The 19,534-nt window shown below is 33.6% G+C and overlaps 1 protein-coding gene across 2 annotated transcripts in view; it reads right to left on the bottom strand.

Moving 5' to 3' along the window:
* Positions 1–2,893: 2,893 nt before the first annotated feature.
* SELENOF (selenoprotein F) overlaps positions 2,894–19,534 on the bottom strand; it is a 37,929-nt gene continuing 21,288 nt past the window's right edge. Inside the window, exons 3-5 of one of the 2 annotated variants that reach the window (XM_007107218.4) lie at positions 14,302–14,365; positions 6,262–6,311; positions 2,894–3,768 (exon numbers count right to left, since the gene is read on the bottom strand). In XM_007107218.4, coding sequence (XP_007107280.2) covers positions 3,637–3,768; positions 6,262–6,311; positions 14,302–14,365 — 246 coding nt within the window. In that variant the 3' untranslated portion in view covers positions 2,894–3,636. The remainder of the gene's footprint in view (positions 3,769–6,261; positions 6,312–14,301; positions 14,366–19,534) is intronic. The other variant, XM_024119892.3, reaches the window with a different exon arrangement.

The following is a 19,534-nucleotide window of genomic DNA, read 5'->3' as shown; positions in this document are numbered from 1 at the left end:
TGAATTATGTCTCAATAAAAATGGTAAATTAGTCAATCCTCATTACTTACAGTAGTTATTATGTTCTATAAAGTCACTGCAAACACTGAATTGGCGAACACAGAACCATTGCTCTTAGGGGATACACAGGGTTAGATTCCTGGAAGCCTCTGGTCACATTTTTGCCAACCTATCGATATATAACTTTGTTTATGTGTTTCTGTTTAAAGGCACCTTTTTAAAAATAACTGCTGATTTACTAACGATGAACTCATGGCCAACAGCACTGTAACTCATGCCTGAACAAAACTTATCTAAAACATTATTTTTCCCACAAGGCACATCGCAGCTTTCTCGCACTTATTAGTAACACTAGACAGCACTTTAGTACTACGCTTGGGGGCCGTTCTAAAGAACAAAATCACCAACAAAAAGCACAAAAATGCAAAAAATGTGGCATTAAATAAGACTGTGAAAAGGACGTTTGTTCACAGCATGAGCTGAAGCAAGGCAGTGTCACTTTGTCTGACCTTGGCTGGGAATGTGTGCACTGGGGAACTCAGATTTTTCACTGCCTTGCGCACATCCGTGGATGACTTCAAAAGTGCCAAGAGTATTGTGATTGTGGGGTTACAATTAAATTTGAACGAGTAGGTGAATTTGCAAATATAGAATTTGTGAATAAGGATCAACTCTAGCTTAGTTTTTCTACCAAAATGGTTTTTTAAAAAAGTTTTGAATTTTAAGGTCTAAACTTCAATCTCTTCATAATGGTAGATAAAATGCTGCACATATTCATAGTCTGTTTCAAGAGTGGCTAACAGGAAAGAATTAATTTTAGAGGTCTCAGACAATTCTTAGTTTTATTCCTCTAGTATGTCTAGGTAATGTTTCATGTTACTGATTCCTGGGCTAAGGACCAGTCTGAAGGTAAAATGTTTATTTTAATTGGCAAAGGTCTAATTTGAATTCTGGATCACAAACGCAGACCCTCTCCTCCCAGAGAAAGTTCTCTGTCACCACAGGATATAATTAAAAGATACTTTAATTTTCAAGTAAAAGAAATACCTAGCTGTGCTCCTATCTGTAATCTGTACTCCTACTTCCCGTATATTTGTAGACATGCTTTCACATGCTAGCTACTGCCAATTTTAATTTCCAAAGTTTTGCAGTTTTGCTTTCAAAAATATTTTATGCATTTTATTAACTTTAATTTTAGACTGGCTTTCAAGTCTCAAATCCTCTTAAAACAGGAAATGTCAGTTCTTGCTCATAGCTCCTTGTAAGAGGCTTTTGCCAAATTCAGGAATTTAGAGACACGTTAACTGTTTTAGGTTATAAGTAACATAATTTTGGCAGGGGAAGCAAATTTATAAATATCAACTGACTATTACATATCCGTATTTGTGAACTTGAATAAGCTTAATCCAATGTCAAAATTCGGCTATAAAATGGTACTTTTTTGCCTCAGTATTTATACACCCCTTTCTTGGTAATCAAGATTTGTTTCTTTAAAAAGGTTTTAGCTGTTGACTGGAATTGGTGAAAAACAGTTGGAATGGCTCATTAACTCAAACCTCCCAATTAAAATAGTGGAGCTTGGTAGATAACACATCTATTCATCAACTCAAGAACTTAAAGCTTCAAGTTCTTCAAAGTTTAAGGTTCTTCAGCCTCTTTTGATCTCTAATAATAACTTGAATATAATAAGACTTTTCAGGCTTCTCTCTTTAAAGCCCAGTGCCAGATACTCATTTGATTGGCTCTTCCTGCTCAGAGAATAGTCCAATTAGTTTTCTATGCCAATCCCAGAAGTTCTGAAGTTTCACGCCTTCTATCCAACTATTTTTCTGTATGTGGCAGCAACTCCTCTCATGCTGTTTCTTCCCACTGTTCATGACTGGCTTCACCCCCCTTTTGCTCTGAAGTAATAACCACCATTAGGGATTACTACATTATCCAGGGCCTTGTACTATCAAAGTGATGGCTCTCTCCATTATTATGGATGACCAAAAATAGACCACAGTTTGTCTGCCAGGACTTCTCATAGTATTTTTTCATTCTCAAGCTGGCTTAAAAAATGTCTTAAAATTTAAAATGACATGACATAAAATGCCAGTAAAGATTAATAACGGACCTTTGTTAAATATTCTACAAACATTTTCTGGTAGAGTTGTCTTTTTTTTTTTTTTTTTGCGGTACACGGGCCTCTCACTGTTGTGGCCTCTCCCGTTGCGGAGCACAGGATCCGGACGTGCAGGCTCAGCGGCCATGGCTCACAGGCCCAGCCGCTCCATGGCACGTGGGATCTTCCCGGACCGGGGCACGAACCCGCGTCCCCTGCATCGGCAGGCGGACTCTCAACCACTGCGCCACCAAGGGAAGCCCTAGAGTTGTCTTTAAGACTTTCAAATATCCTTCATTAAGATAGTTTAATTCAAAATAAAAAATAAAAGTTTCCAGATTATACGAATTTATCCTAAGACTGAGCTGACATAATAGGATATTAGACCAATTTGTTAAGTTAGTAAGGTTTAAATGACCTAAGTCATTTGGATGAATGCTGCTCTTAGTGAACCATCCTTTAAGAAGTCACTTTCATCACATAGAAAGTTAAGCAAAGAAAAATCATTTTTAATAGCTCCTAAAAAACTATATTTTAAGAGAAATTCCTTATACGATATAAATGAAAATGTGTTCGTAAATGAAAGCACTTTGACAAATTAAAAAAAAAATCATAGACAAAATAGTATTACTCACAATAAGTTAGAAGTTTTAAACAATGTATACATTTTAGTGTTTTTAGCTTAAAAACACGAAAACACTTAGTGTTTTCTTATATGAAAAGAAAATTAAAATGCACTAATATGTCATTTTTAAACATGAAAGAACAAATAGATTTCAAATTCAGATAGATTTTTGAAACGTTTTATTTATATTTTGGTCTTACAAATGATAATTTTTAACTTTACTCTTCTGTAAGAATGTAAAGCACAAAAATTTGCTAAATATCAGATCCACACAAATCCACAAAAAGGTTTTCTGTGTAGTCTTCATTAATGCGAATCTTTGTGTAAATGTTTCACTCTTACCGTAGATCTTGAATCTGTTTTACAATAATGAGGCCATACAGTTTTTATGCAGTGCATTCATTATAAGCTATAACGTTTCTATTAAAAGGAAAGCTGGGTAATACAAAAATATGAGAGGATCTGAGAAGCAGGCAATCTGTTGAGGCTCGGTATATCTTATTTGCTTTGTAGTTTTCTGCCTTCACTTTCAAAAAGCACACAGCACATGAGGCACAGTAATCATCTCCCTTATTAACCTCCCTAATTAAAAAATCTGTTGTTCGTAAAACTGGACCAATTATCACAAATTATCACTTTGCATAATTAGCCACAAGACTATTACAAAGCATTTTGTTAGTGGTATCAACAAATGGAGGATGGAAACTTATAAAAAATGGGTTTTGTTAACCTTGCCAACTCCTTACATAACATGGGTTGTGCTGCCACTTCAACTTTTAATTAGATGTTTAATGCCTCACAGTAAAAGACTGATCAATGGAAGAAAGCAAAACTAAATTATTTTCTAGGTGCTGTGATATTTCATTTGACAAGGTAACAAAAGGATAGGACAAAATTTAAGCAAGATTTATATGCGTTCCAACTTCTCACTCAGGAATTCTTCTACACTGTCTGTGTTCCATTTGAGGATGCTTAGTTCTTCAGCAATGTTCCCATTGTCGTCCAAAAGCTTTAGCACAGGGTCTGAACCGCGAACATACTACAAAAAAGAGGAATATCATTTTCTGCTTAGAAAGAGCCTTTTCAGTTTCAACCAAAGTCCAAATCAATTCAATCCAGCTTAATTAAATTTAATAGTAATAAGCTTTTAGACATAACATCACAACAGCTCTTAAAGGAAGTCTTTTAGAAAAGAGTGTAATGGGATTTCATCAAAAATGACAAAAAAAAATCACATTTTACTTCTGAAGAGAAACACCTGTTGGTATCAAGCAGTTTACCTGCGATTTAAGGTTATTCTTGAATGTAACAAGTATTTACTGCATACATGACACACTCCAACTCTCAAATGAGTTGAAAATCTAATGAAGGAGGCAGACAAGTTCAAAATATTGAATGAGAATGACTCTTAAGAGCCATGTTGAAATAGGCTGTGCATACAAACTATCAGGCAATTCTGTATTGGACTTTCACTAGATTTCTTAAACCAAAGAAAATTTATTCTGTTGTAATTAGTTTATAATTTGGCTGGATTCCTGAAACTTCAGAACTACTAGTGGGTTCCAATATTTCACCAGAGAGCTCTGAGGAATTCTGACTCTGGGTAAATGTGATAACAAACCTGATCCCATTCATTAAGTGATCAATCTTCAATGCTAAATTAAGGACAGCAGTCCTTAAAATGCAGCAGTGATGATGAAGGGAACTGAGAAACTCAGCAATTATGCTTCAGTTTTTCTAGGTCTTCTAGAGTTGTGAACTTCAGAGATGGAGACAAGCTCTGATGTGATTATTTGCATTTGGTATATATTCTCAACCCATTTCTGGAATTTAGAAATTGGCACCTAAGCTAATAAACCAAGAACATTACTACTAAAATCTTTTAGGTCAGGTTATCTACATAAATTATTCTTAAAAATTCAATTTTTTATTCAAAAACTCATTTTAGTCCAAAAATTAGAAACTACATAGCCCATAGTTACAAAAATGTTCAAAATATTAAATCAAATCCAACAGTGTATAAAGAATTATATACCATGGACAATTTGGATTTACTCCAAGTATGCAAAGCTGGTGCAAAATTTGAAAATGAATTAATGTAATCTATTACTACCAACAGGCTAAACAAGAAATCTTATACCAATAGATGCAGAAAAAGCATCCTGTCACATGCTACAACATGGATGAACCTTGAGGACATCATGCTAAAGTGAAATAAGCCAGTCATGAGAGGACAGATACTATATGATTCCACTCATATGAAGTATCTAAAGTAGTCAAAATCATAGAAATAAAGTAGATGGGTGGCTGCCACGGGCTGGAGGCAGGAAAGAGGGGGAATTAGTGTTTAATGGGTACAGAGTTCCAGTTTTGCGAGACAAAAAAATTCTACATCTGCTGCACAACAGTGTGAATATACTTAACACTACTGAACTGTACCCATAACATTTAACTTACCAGTACTGAACTGCAACCTTAACATTTAACTTACCATCTTAACTATTTTAAAGTTTTTTTTTTTACCATAATTAAAATTTTTAAAAGTGATCAAAAGATCTCAGATACACCAAAGAAGATATACAGATGGCAAATAAGCATGTGGAAAGACTCTCAATTAGGGAACTGCAAATGAAAACAACAGTGAGATAATATCACACACTTATTAGAATGGCTAAAATCCAAAACACTGACAATAACGAATGCTGATGAATGTGGAGCAATAACTCTTATTCATTATTAGTGGGAATGCAACATGATATAAGCACTTTGGAAAATAGTTTAACTTTGTAAGAAACTGCCCAACACTCTTACTATATGATTCAGTAATCGTGCTCCTAGGTAATTACCCAAATAAGTTAAACGTATGTCTACACAAAAATGTATACGGCACTGTTGCTCATAATTGCTAAAAATTGGAAGCGACCAACAGGTCCTTCCATAGGTGAATAGAAAAGCAAACCATGGTATAACAGAATACTATTCATATTATTCAGCATTAGAAAGAAATGAGCTATCCAGCTCCAGAAAAGACACAAAGGAACTGTAAATGCATATTAAGTTAAATCTGAAATCTGAAAAGGCTACCTACTGTATGACTCCAACTATATGACAATCTGGAAGAGGCAAAACTATAGAGACAGTAAAAAGATCAGTGGTTCCCAGGAGTTTGGTGGGTTGTGGAGCACAGGCGATTTTGGGGGCAGTGAAACTTCTGTGTGATACTATAATGGTGGATACATGACATTTGGTAAAACTCCTAGAACTGTACAAAGTATAAGCTCTAATGCTAACTATGAAATTTAGTTAATAATAATGTATCAATATTGGTTCATCAATTGTAACAAATGTACATCAATGCAAGATGTTAATAAGGGAACTGGAGGGTGGGGGTGGGAGTAAATGGAAACTCTCGAATCAATTTTTCTGTAAACCTAAAACTGCACTAAAAAATAAAGTCAATTAAAATATCTGAATAATTTTTAATTAAAAAAAGAAAATGGTGGAAAAAAGAATCACATTAAAATTGCATTACCTTGATTTGTAGTCCTCTGAATAGTCTGGGTTTATCACTCCTGACGAAAGCTTAAAAGAAAAAAAGATTCAAATTGTTTACTTCCAAATCCAAGCTAGCTACAAAGATCAACACAAAAAGTAGAAATAAACTCAATAAATAAAAAATTAGATCCTATATGGAAAAACCAAGTTTCCTATATGGAAACTAAAACACATATAAAATGGAAAGATATCCCATACTCTTCAATGGGAAGACTAAATATTTTAAGATGTTAATTTTTTCAAATTAATAAAAATCCCAAATTACAATGGGATTTTGAGGGCTTGACAAAATGACAGTAAAACTCAGCTATACAAGTAAATGTCTGAGGGCTTCCGTGATGGCGCAGTGGTTAAGAATCTGCCTGCCAATGCAAGGGACAGCGGTTTGAGCTCTAGTCCGGGAAGATCCCACATGCCGCGGAGCAACTAAGCCCATGAGCCACAACTACTGAGCCTGTGCTCTAGAGCCCGTGAGCCACAACTACTGAAGCCCGTGCTCTGCAACAAGAGAAGCCACCGCAGTGAGAAGCCCATGCACCACAACAAAGAGTAGCCCCCTCTCACCACAACTAGAGAAAGCCCGCGCGCAGCAACGAAGACCCGATGCAGACAATAATAAATAATTTAAAAATAATAATAATAAAAGAGTAAATGTCGGAGAATAGTCAGGGCAATTTAGAAAAAGTAAAATATGGGAGAATTTGTTCAACTGTTTATTAATATACTATGTGATACTTATACCAGAATGATAAAACAAAGAAACCGATTAGGAAATAAATTATTAGGAGATAAAAATACCTGGATTTTTTAATATGGTAAAGCTAGCAAACCAGAGAGAGAGAGAGAGACAGAGATTATGTGTGCGTGCATCTGGGTGTGTGTGTGTGTGTGTGTGTGTGTGTGTGTGTGTGTGTGTGTGATTCAATAAATACTTTTGAATATCTATTGTATACCAGATAGCAGATATAAAGCTATATAAAACAGACAGGATTCCTGCTCTTATGGAGTTTATAGTCTGGTGAGGAAGAAAGATGCTAAACAAGCAATCACATCACTGATAATTTCAGTTGTGATAAGTGTTTAAAAAAAAAAGATTCAGAATACTACCACAGCATTTAACACAGACAACTTGGAATATAAAATTCTTCTCTTATGCATGATCCTAAAGAAAATGCTTTATAGATGTGCCTATATAAAAATAGACACTCAGTACAGCAAAACACTACTATAAACAAAGTTAAAAGTAAAAATGACATACTGGGGAAAATTATCTCTTATACAGTATGCAAGAGAGCTTCTATTAATAAGAAAAAAATAAATACTAGGTACTAGAGATATGAACTAAGGACAGGAACATGTAATACACAAATAAACAAACGGTCACTAAACGTTTGAAATAAATGTTCAACCTCACAAATAATCAAAGAACTGTCAAAACAATGAGGTAACCTCATTTGGAGTGGTAAAAATTAAAAAGAATATTTAAGGTTAGAGAGGGGGGGTAGAGAAGATTTTGCCGGGGCTTAGTTGTGGGAGAAATATAAATGGACACATCCTTCCTGAAAGGTATTTAGCAAAATGAACCAAAAGTCTTAAAACGTGCATACTCTTTAGATCTGCAAGTCTCTTTCTAGGAACTTTTTTATTCTGAGGAAATAATTACACTATAATGCAAAGATATATAAGATCCTGCTAACCAAGTCTGGAGATTTGAAAATAACCTAAGTGTGTAAAAGGCTATTGGTTAAATAAATTAACATGGACCACTATGAAGCAAATCCAATCATTAAAAAATTATATTAATCTGTATTTAGTGATATAGATGCAAACTCATATATAAAGGTTTATAGATCAGTTTGTTCCCCATGGGTGTTATAAAAAGATGGATATATTGTTTTTATATATTTACACTAATGTTTTTACATATTTATCCATAAATATATATTTGCAAAAGAAAAAGCCTAGAAGCACTGAATGAAATCTTTAAAAAAATTAAGTGAGAAAATATAAAATACTTAGCACAAGATACCTAACAGTTCAAAACAATAACTATTATTTTAATAGGGGTTATATCTGGAGCATAGGGTATGGGGAAGTTTTAAATAAATGTTTTCCTTTTTGGGTGGTTGTTGATCTACATTTTACCAAGTTTTTAGTAATGATCACGTCTAATTGTCCAAGTTAAAATATTTTAGAATACATTAAAAAAGATAAATACAAGTGGGATGTTTCATTTGGATACCTTAAATGAGGACAGTTCTTAATTCCAGTTCTGTTATCATTTGCAACAGCCTCTAATTAGATTTTATAGTGACACATGCTTTTGAGAACTTATTTTTTAAACTTAGAATTAACTAGCAATAGCACTATAGACATGTTTCACTATGAAGATCTTCATATATGTGCATCTAGGACAACTAAACAAAGATTAGTAAATGCTTTTTAAGGTTTTGCAGGCTTGTTGGAAGACGCTCAGATATCCCATCTAAACTTCCCCTACTAAATTTAGTTCAAAATAAAACCGATTATATTATTCTGGCTTATTAGACTATCTTCTCTATTAACTTCATCCTTTAAGAGTTGTCCAATACTCCTGAATCCCCAAACAAAAATGAGCTTATGATATGCTGTTGCATTTTATAACCATTCCTTTGGCAAATGCTATATGCACATCTGTGCAAAGCATAATTTAATACACAGTGTGGTCACTACTACATAAGAAACTTCTCTGGAGAAAAGAACTATTCTTAAATATATTTTTTGTATCTATAACAGAACCTATAACTTTCTGTCATTCAGAATATTTTTTAACAGGCCGGAATGAGTGAATAAATTGAAAAGAAATATTAAGATGAGTCACTAATGACTATTTTCATCAGTTCTTTTCTCTCTGCTATGTATAAATCCACAAGCTCCTAATTTTGAATGAGGGGAATATCTATTAAATACCCTGCGGTAGCAAATCACATTTTACAGGCAGTAAATTAATCTTTTAAAATATATTTGAATACTTACTATATACACATGGCACTAGGATAGGCTATATGAGCATATAAGAGACTTGCAAAAAAGACCTCAGAGTAACTTATTTTTCTAGTTTTCTTTCTGCTGTTTTAAAAATAACTAAGTGATATCAGTTTGGAGATTCCTAAAGAGATTAATTCAGTCACTCTATTTCAAGAAAATGTTCTCATGCTAATTTAATTATTTGTCAATTACTAAGGCAGATTTGTAAATAACACTTCAAAACGATCAAATATGCAGAAATGATTAGAAAACATTAAGTGGTAATGTTGAATGTTTCAGTTTTGTCCTCAAGATTCTTATCAGCATGTCATTTGTGTAGCTGCCTAGGAGACCTTAGAGCCAAGTTTTGCTATATACACTGCTTAGAAAGTCATCGTACTCTTCTTATAAATCAGAGGCTCTTCAAAGTTAAGTATGAAGAATATTAAAAAATAAAAATCTATCTTCCTCCTCATTCCAAAAAGAGGATAAATGGGGATGAGGGATAACAGGAAGGATATATCTTGAGGTCAAAGAAAAATGTTTGAACTATGTCATTTTCAAAATCATAAACAAGTGAAAATATAGAGGCAAAATACACTTGGCTACATCTAACAATATACCTTTGGTCACATTACAAGTAGTCATACAATGTACTCTATTGGTTTTAAGATTTAATAAATAAGGGCTTATGGCAGGTACAATTAAGATTTGTGAATTGCCATATAAAATTACATGGAATGATAATTAGATGTTTTCCCGTTGAGTAGAAATAAGTATATTTGAATCAGAATATAAACAAAAATGTCATATCACACCCAGAAACAACAATACAAAGAGAAGAGCAGCAGCAACAACAAACAACAGAACTGAATTCTCAATTGTGCTCAGTGAAAACTACTGGGTATCGAAGAGTATTTCTAAAACAAGAATATTTACTTACAAACTATCTGGAGTGCAAAATCATGAGTCATTTGGGTCCTCCCAACAAGACAATTTAAAAGCACTTAAAAACGTTCAGAGAACAGCAATTTAAATAAGAGAATTTGGGGAGACTGGAGGTATAATAATGAAGACAAGACAAACTAAAAAGATTATGACTTTTCAGATAAGAATAATAAAGTCAGAAAAGGACTATTTGAAGACTATAAATTCATAAAGGCTATATAACCAATGTAAACACAGGCTTTTCACCAGTCTCCCATTTGTCAAAAGTGGAGCCACCTTTGAATTAGATAAATTTAGCAAATCCATTCATTCATTCAATAAATATCTGAATTCCTCTTAATGTGAGGTGCAGTGTTAGAAAGATTTGGGCTACATTAGTGATAAAAAAAAATTTAAAAATTCTGGGCTTTAAGGGGTTCCTAGTTTGGTAAAGACAGAAGACCAGTAAATTAAATAAATACATTACAATATTACGTGGGAACTGCTATGGAACACAAAGGGGAGGGTGTAAAATTCTGTCCAAAGCCAATCCCAAAATAATGCTTGAACTAAATGTGGAATGAATAGGGGTTCGTCACAAAAATGGGTAAAGGCATAAGTCAGGAAGAACATGCAGTGTGTGCAAAGACTTAGAGGTCAGAGTTCAGAGAACTGCAAATAGTTCTGCACATAAACTAGATATGTGAACCTAGAAAAGAGAATCCATGTCATGATAGTCTTGTATATGATGCTGAATTTGACATTTATATGTGATGGGGAACTACAGGTAATTTTAAATAAGAGGGTCACATAATCAAATCTGTCTTATGGAAAAGGTTTTTTTTTGGTAGTTGTGTAGAAGAGAGACTAGAAGAAAAGGGAAAAGAGACAGGCAGGCCAGATAATAAGTAATTAATCCTTCCAGATAAAGATGCTAAGGGGCTGATTAAAATCATAGAGAAGGCCAAAGATATGAAGGTTTATTAAGGAGGGGGAAGAGACACAACTTGGTGACTAACTGGGTATAAAGTGTGAAAGAAATTGATCATGATTGTCGGGTTTCATGCTTATACTTTTGCTTGACGGTACTGCCATTTGTGGAAACAGGGAAGAAGATGGTATACTTTTATCGATAAGAGAAGAGGATTAATTTAGTTTTTGAACATGCTGGGTTTAACGCCTCTCTACTAAAAATGTAGGCCACAATCTATAGGACTGTTAGAAATGTAGAATCTCAGGATGCAAACCAAACTTACAGAATTACACTCTGCATTTTAACAAGATCCCCAGGTGACTTATATGTACATTGGTTTAAGATACTATGAGACCATGCAAGTGGAAACATCAATTTGCGGTCAGAAATATGGTATCTAAAAAAAGAAAGATTTAATTTAAAGATATAGATTGGGAGTCATCAGGTGAACACTGCAGTTGAAACTGAGGGAGTGGGACATCATTCAAAAGAGTAAGAAAATAAGAACACAGACCCTGACTAACACCAATATTTGAAGTGTGGGTGGTAGGTGAGATGTCAGGAAAGGAGAATAAAAAGACCTGTTCACACAAGTGAAGGGAGGAGTTTCAAATGCTAGAGAGTCATGTTATCTCATTTAATCCTCAAAACAGTCCTATAAGGTAGATATTAACCTATTTTACACCACTATTTACACTATTAACCCATTTTATAAACGAGAAAACTGATGAAGACAGTGCTAATGAATCAGTATTCCTTCCAGCAAAACTCCAAGATAGCATCATAATCCTAGGCATCACTACCAGTCAACCAAAGTGGGTACTAGAGGCAAAAAGCTATTTGCTCTCAGTTCTACATTATTTTAAAATTCCTTTCTGTGTCCGAAGGTTTATGATTCTAATACAGAGGTTGGCAAACTATGGTCCATAAGCCATATTGGGCCTCCCTGATTTTATAAATAAAGTTTTATTGGAACACAGACACATGTATTCATTTAAATATTTTCTATGGCTGCTTCCATACTACAAAAACAAAGATCAATAGAGACCTTGTTGCCTATAAAGCTGAAAATCTTTACTATTTGGACTTTTACAGAAAAAGTTTGCCAAGACCTACAAAATTAGGGAAAATTTACATTTTTTGATAGGGACAGACTACAGACATATCCTTATTCTTGAGAAGGAAAACATACTTACTTAACATCATTACTTTTGATGTCACCACAAGTGATAAAACACTAGGTCCAATATACAATGACACGTTTTTATACCTACTGACTTTCCTACTTAACCATAACATGGAAAACGAAAGTATTTTAGGAGGTATACCTGGAATTAGCTAAGGCATATGATCTGGGACTTTTTATTTTTCATAAACCCTGAGTTATTTAATGTGGATAAGACATTTCAAATTTTAAATCCTCTCTCTTCTGGAATAATTTAACATTAATTTTTTCTTGTTTTATGATGTGGCTAATTTAAATTAAGTAAACTTAAAAAAATGGATTACTTTCTCATGGGCTCCGAAAATACTGGTATTATACATAATTATATTAAATATGGTTATGGACTGTGGAATTAAACAATCTTTTTAATTTAAATAAGCTTGTACTAATTAAATATTTATACATAGAATTAAAATCCAATGTTTCAAAAGGAAAAGACAGTATGACTATAAATACCTACCAGTTTGATAATTTAACTATACATAAGAAATATATATATAGTTAAGTTGTAATCCAAGGATTAATAAACTACACTCAATCTTTTAAAGACTGGACTAGCAACTGTAGAAATTATTACCATGGACATAAGAAAACCTGATATCACAAACAGGAGGGCTAACTGCAAGCTACGCTTGACCTCGTGAAAATCTGAGTCACAAAAGATTATTAATAAGACAAGTCAGTAAATATGAATAATGAATATAATTAAAAAGCAAATGCCAAAACTTTTTAGGAATAAGAATGATCACATTATCATTCAGAGAACTGATATAAAAAAGCCAAAACAACTCTGATACAATACTGAGTTTAAGTGTTTGAGGCAAAATAAATCATACAGAGTAAAGAACTTTCTCCCTAAGCAGAAGTGGATGTTATATTCTGTGCTACATCAGAATATGCACTTATTCTGACAAAGAATGTATTTAATTAGATGTGCATCTGCTCTGGGTCTCATATAAAATGTCCCCAAGTTGCAATCCAAGGATTACATTTCCATGCCAAATGAGCAATATTTTATTGTAAACAATTCTAGGTCAGCAATAAAGGGAATGTGCTAATACAGGCAATTTTATAAAATACTAAATCCAAAAAATTCTCTTGCAATTAAGTAAACAAGGCAAGAAATCATGGAAAAGGCAGCAGAAACAAAAACAAAATAAGGTATATAAATAGAGCACTTATGTATTTTAGTTAAAAGAAAAAAAAAAAACCCCAAAACAAAAAAAACAACTTCATTACCTTCATAAAACTGATTTTCAGCTGACATGCAAGGATGGAATAGAAAAGCTTTAGTCCAAGTCTTTTGGGAGATACAGAGCTCCATTACTGTTTGTTGTCAACCAAAAGAATACACTTTCACAATTATCCTTTCACATATTTATCTTTAATTCCTGTGAAGATACACCTGTATGACCTCCTCTCTTCTACACCTCAAGTTCTATGGTAATTAATTTTCTTCTTGATGGTTTGTTATTTTGTACACATCTACTCTCACTTAATGCAATTGTTCCTTAGGAGTTTTATATAAATCAGTTTACATTTAAAATATTATTTAGAAGGATTACACTTCCACCTGGTAAAAGAAAGGCTCTCATAAAATTTGTACTTAGGAAAGTCTCTTCTTTTAAGAAAATAATCACCTCATCATGTGCTGTATTTAAATCTAAATTTCATATTTTATGCTTGCTTAGAGTCAAGTAACTTAGTATTCAACAATTATTATAAAACTCCACTCCCATGAAGACAAATGTAGAGAAAAGTCATATACTGTTGAGAAAGTATAACCTTAAATATTCTTATGCTTGGGAGTATTTAATGAAATTATTTTTGTGAAATGTTGATTTTAAATTATTAACTGAAATTTTACTAGAGTTGATTTTATATACCTTGGACTTGAGGGAACCTCCCCAATTTTCATCCACAGACTTCAAGAATAGCTCCTGCATACAGCTGCAAAAGGAAAAACAGGAGTTAAAAAAACTGGTTAATATTTTAAAAATGTAGCTATAAAATAAAATTTCATAGCACAAACATTACAGTTAAGCAGATATATAGATCAAACAAATGTCAGAAGAGAAAATGGAGGCCTAAGGGTATTAAATAGTTGAGGAGTTCAAGTCCTACATGGAATATTCTCAAACTTAGCCAAAAAGACTGAAGAAGATACGGAGACTTGACAATGAACTTGAATACGTAAGCTGTCCTAGGAAGTTCTTCACAAAATTTTAAAGACTTCCCACAGTTTTTTTAGGATGCTAAGCTGAACCCAGGTATGTATCCATCTATTCAACATAAATAATGAGAATTCTTTCTGGTTGCTTTTAAAATTAAGTGATCAATGTTATAAAATTAAACGATACAAAAACCCAATACCTTTAAAAAGTAATTAGAGTACTATGTAAAGATATCACAGAAAAGCCAGTAAAATCTCATTATAAAGAACATAAATGCAAATATTTCCCTTAATGAAATTCAGCTGAAACGGTAAACACTGCTTCTCTAGCTATAGAACCTGCATGTTCTCTTTATAGTAACTCATTATAAAAAACTCAAATGCAATTCTTTTATTGCAATGAATTTAGCTGAAATAGATTCAGTAGTAAACATCACTTTTTTTGTGGAGGTAGAGCCTTGCTCATTCTTCTGGTAGTGACTTGGGAATGCTGTGACTCCGAGAAGGCAAGCAATCATAAGAACATACTATATCCATTTTATTTCTTCTTAGCTTTTAGACTTTTTTTAAATTGTAGGTCCAAGAGCTAAAGATGGATTTTACTTTTCAAGTTCTAAAACAGCACAAAAAATCACATGCACTATGCATGTTTTAGATACTTTGGAAAACACAGAAAAGCACAAAACAGAAATTTAAAAATCACCTTAATTCTAACTCCTCTCAAAATAATGACTTTAAAGAAACATTTTGGTGATTGTGGGTAGGTCAATAAAGTTTTTAAGTTTTTGAGGGGCACAGGTACTGAGAGTCTGATGGAATTTGCTTTAATTCAGGTTACTCATGGACTCTGAAACCACTGATGGATTTCAGATTAAGAACTCTGATGATCTCTAAGATTTTTAAATAAGATTTGGTTAATCTTGGTTAGACACCGCCCCCCGCCCCCCCACCGCCAAATCTTTAAAAGTATAAGGCCATATTACCAATGAGCTCATAAAAAGATGCTTCACATCTCTAATCATTAGGGAAATTAAATCAAAACCACAATGAGATACTACTTCACTCATTAGAGGCTATTATCAAATAAACAGAAAACAACAAGTGGTTGGCTAGGATGTAGAGAAAATTGAATCCTTGTGCACTGCTGTTGGGAATGTAAAGCAGTGCAGCCGCTATGGAAAACAGAATGGTGGTTCCTTAAAAAATTAAAAATAGAATTATATGATCCAGCAATTCCACTTCTAGGTATATGCCCAAAAGAACTGAAAGCAGGGACTGGAATAGTTATTCATATACCAATTATTATTCCCAATAGCCAAAAGGTGGAAGCAACCCAAATGTCTACTGACAGATGAATGGCTAAACAAAATGTGGTATATACATACAATGGAATAGTATTATTCAACCTTAAAAAGGAAGGAAATTATGACATATGCTATAACAAGGATGACCCTTGAAAACATTATGCTGAGAAATAAGGCAGCCACAAAAGGATAAATACTTTTTGATTCCACTTATATGAGGTACTTAGAGCAGTCAAATTCAGAGACAGAAAGTAGAATGATGGTTGTCAGGGACTGGGGGGCGAGGAGTAGGGAGTTATTGTTTAATAAATGTGTTTCTGCTTGGGAAGATGAAAAAGTTCCGGAGATAGATGGTGATGAAGGTTGGACAACAATGTGAATGTACTTAATGTCACTGAATTGAACACTCAAAAAGTTAAAATATTTAATTTTATGTATATTTTACCAGAATTAAGAAAATAAAAAATATAAGGCCATATTAAAATTTGGGTATTAGATTTATCTTTTATTTCCAAGTTTATGATCTCTTGGAAACTCTAAGTGGAGATTTCATTACCTGGAAATACGATGGCATTTCTCTACACCACTGTTTCCCCAAATTCTTCATATCATGACACACTGAAAACGGTAATAACTGCTTAGAGCACTGGGGTAAAAGGAGGTGGCTGCTTATAACTGGGGATGACTAGCCTGGGGCCCTTGCTCACCCCAGTCTCCATTTGGTTGTCCCAAGGACTGAAGGATTCAGTATCCTAGCACACTTGTAACCCATTCTCTGCACCATAAAACACGAACTGATTCATTAAAAATATTAGAAACCTATTCTTTAATGAATAGGCAGCTCAGATGTGAGCTTCTCAAGGAAAATTTTTGTTGACCTCCTACTCTCTGTTAGGGACTTTCCTAGTAAACTTCCACAGAATTCTGCTCTTATCATAATGTACTATAAATATCCTATAACTTGACTGTGGACAGGAAATGTCTTATAATTCCCCCCAGAACTGGACACAAAGCTGTTGTTCAATATGTGTGTGCTGAATGGACAGAACTGTTCATTTAACGGAATTAAATGACTCTTTTTTCATCGTGTAACTTTAAAAATATTTCAAGTTTCTTTCACATACTTTGTAGATTATGCTTAGTTCCAGTCCAGGGTAAACAAAAAGAAAATGTAACTCAAAGCTGCCTAACATTATTAAAGTCAAATTCTAAAAGCATTAATTTGTGATGCTAGTTTGGCATGTTATTTATGATTTGTAGTGTTCATAGGAAAACATTTGTTTTTCGTGGTGAATAAATATGGTAAATTAACTACAAATTGTGGTAAATTTTCAATGCCTTATAAAGTAATCATAAACATCTTTGGCAACACATACATTCATACACAAGGAAATATATGCTACTTAGAATTTATCAAGGGTATGAAGTATGAAAGGATTAAAAAAGGTTAAAACTTGAAATTTCCTTGAATTTCACCTTTAGCATTTTTACTTTTTAAAGTAACATCACTGGCATACAAAAATGCTGACCTTCAAACATTTGTGGAAAAATAACAATAGAAGAAAAATCAAAGAAGCAACAAGTTATATAACTTTATATAGCAAGCTTATATTTTTGATACCAAGTTTGGTAGCCCTCTTTTCTATATGCATTAGAGAAGCCTTATTTGTATAGACAATCTAACTCTAGGCACTATTCCATTACGATCATATTATACTAGCCCAAATAATTTAAATGGAAATATACGGATATCTTTAGAAAAATATGAAAATGATGCACAAAACTGAATTTGCCCCTTGGGAATTCACACCCATTTCCATATTACTCATTACTGCTAGTTTTCCTAAACTTCTCATAGTGTCCTCTGGGTGGGAAGTAGAAATATCTAACTACTTCAGCTCTATAACTAATTAACCTTATTTGTAACAGGGTTTTTAAATATGCTAATTTCCCTCTCATTTACAAATAAGTGATTTTTTTTTTTGTGGTACGCGGGCCTCTCTCTGTTGTGGGCTCTCCCATCGCGGAGCACAGGCTCTGGACGCACAGGCTCAGCGGCCATGGCTCACGGGCCCAGCTGCTCCGCGGCATGTGGGACCTTCCCGGACCGGGGCACGAACCCGTGTCCCCTGCATCGGCAGGCAGATTCTCAACCACTGCGCCACCAGGGAAGCCCAAAATAAGTGATTTTTAATTTATTATTCTTAAAATAAATTTCAGCTTTGTAGTTAGCTAAGTATTTTGCAATTAAAAAATATATTTTAAGCATTACCAAGATTATTATTTATACCTATCTGAATTTTAAATTCTGTACAATTCATATATTTTCCTAATATTATGGGACAATGTACTCCGTTCATTGTTGAAAGACTTCCCTGATAATTTACTTTTGGAATATAATGGTTTTTTTCCCACCTGACCAACCTCTTGTTATAAAATTTTAGTAAGGCTTATAATGAGGTTTTCCCATATAGGAAAAGGCCAAAACCTTACTTTGCTGTAAGTCTAACTATGTTGCTATAAAATGGATCAGATTAACAGCAAGACAAAAAAATTGGTCTATGCTGTTTTCTACCAGATAGCTAGATTCCTAGATAAGTTCATTTATAACACCAAAGGCAACACATGTGAGTTACATAAATTTTCTAAAGAATTTTTAAAAAGTGTTGTATTTGTTAACTTTTACTGCCACTATCATACCACCACCATCACAACAAATCTGTAAACCTGGTCCAAGTCAGAAATATTCTACTACTTTCCAATACTGAGCACCTAATATATTTCTGTTGATGATGACATCCATGGCTCTGAAGAAACATGACAGTAAGAAAACCTTGAAATAGCTAATTATTTAAACTAAGTCAAACTAAATATCAAATTTTCATACAGCATGGTATTGTTAAATTAAACAAGGAGGCCATCACACTGAGGTGGTTCTAAGGCATTAGCAGCCTATGTAACCAAACCCAAACCTAAGCCTATAAATGCTTCAAAGTTAAGAAATAAAACCTAAAATAAACAATCACAAATGGCCAACTAGGCTTTCCCAAAAAAGGCAACCACTTAAGCTACAGCCAATCAAAAAATTTCCTTGTTTTGTTTCTGCATCTTCTCCATAAGTTTTGTCCCTAATTCCTGTTGGTGGGGTGCTCCTAACCACTTCTAGTTTGGTGTTACCCAATTTGAATTGATTTTTGCTCAAACTATTAAAAATGTTCATATACCTCAGTTTATCTTTTAAGGTACAGTGAAAAGAGCTTAAGTTATAAAATCAAATGTGTATGCGGGTCCAATTCTGGTTCTGTGACTTACAGGCAGCAAGTCATTCTCTTTGAGCTTCAGTTTACTGTCTGAACAAGAAATATTCCCTATGTTCCAGAGTTGCTAAAAGGAGTTAAAAAAAAAAAAGACGAAAACATGCAAAAAGCCTGGATTCTTTAGATGCTCAATAAGGAAGAATAGTGAATATTATAATATTTTCTTTCACACTATTGGTTATGTTTAAGGCGTGCATCCATTTTCATAGAGCTTTAGGTAGCCCTGATAGCCTATTCAAGGCTATTATTCATTGTTCCTCTGTTACTGGAACAGCCACTTCAAAATTTCTCAAGCTTTCAAATTCAAATGACCTTAGAGCAGTGT

Source organism: Physeter macrocephalus, chromosome 4, assembly GCF_002837175.3.
Source record: "Physeter macrocephalus isolate SW-GA chromosome 4, ASM283717v5, whole genome shotgun sequence".
Lineage (NCBI taxonomy): Eukaryota > Metazoa > Chordata > Mammalia > Artiodactyla > Physeteridae > Physeter > Physeter macrocephalus.
The sequence above is the reverse complement of the archived record's forward strand: the minus strand, read 5'-3'. Positions and strand labels throughout refer to the sequence as shown.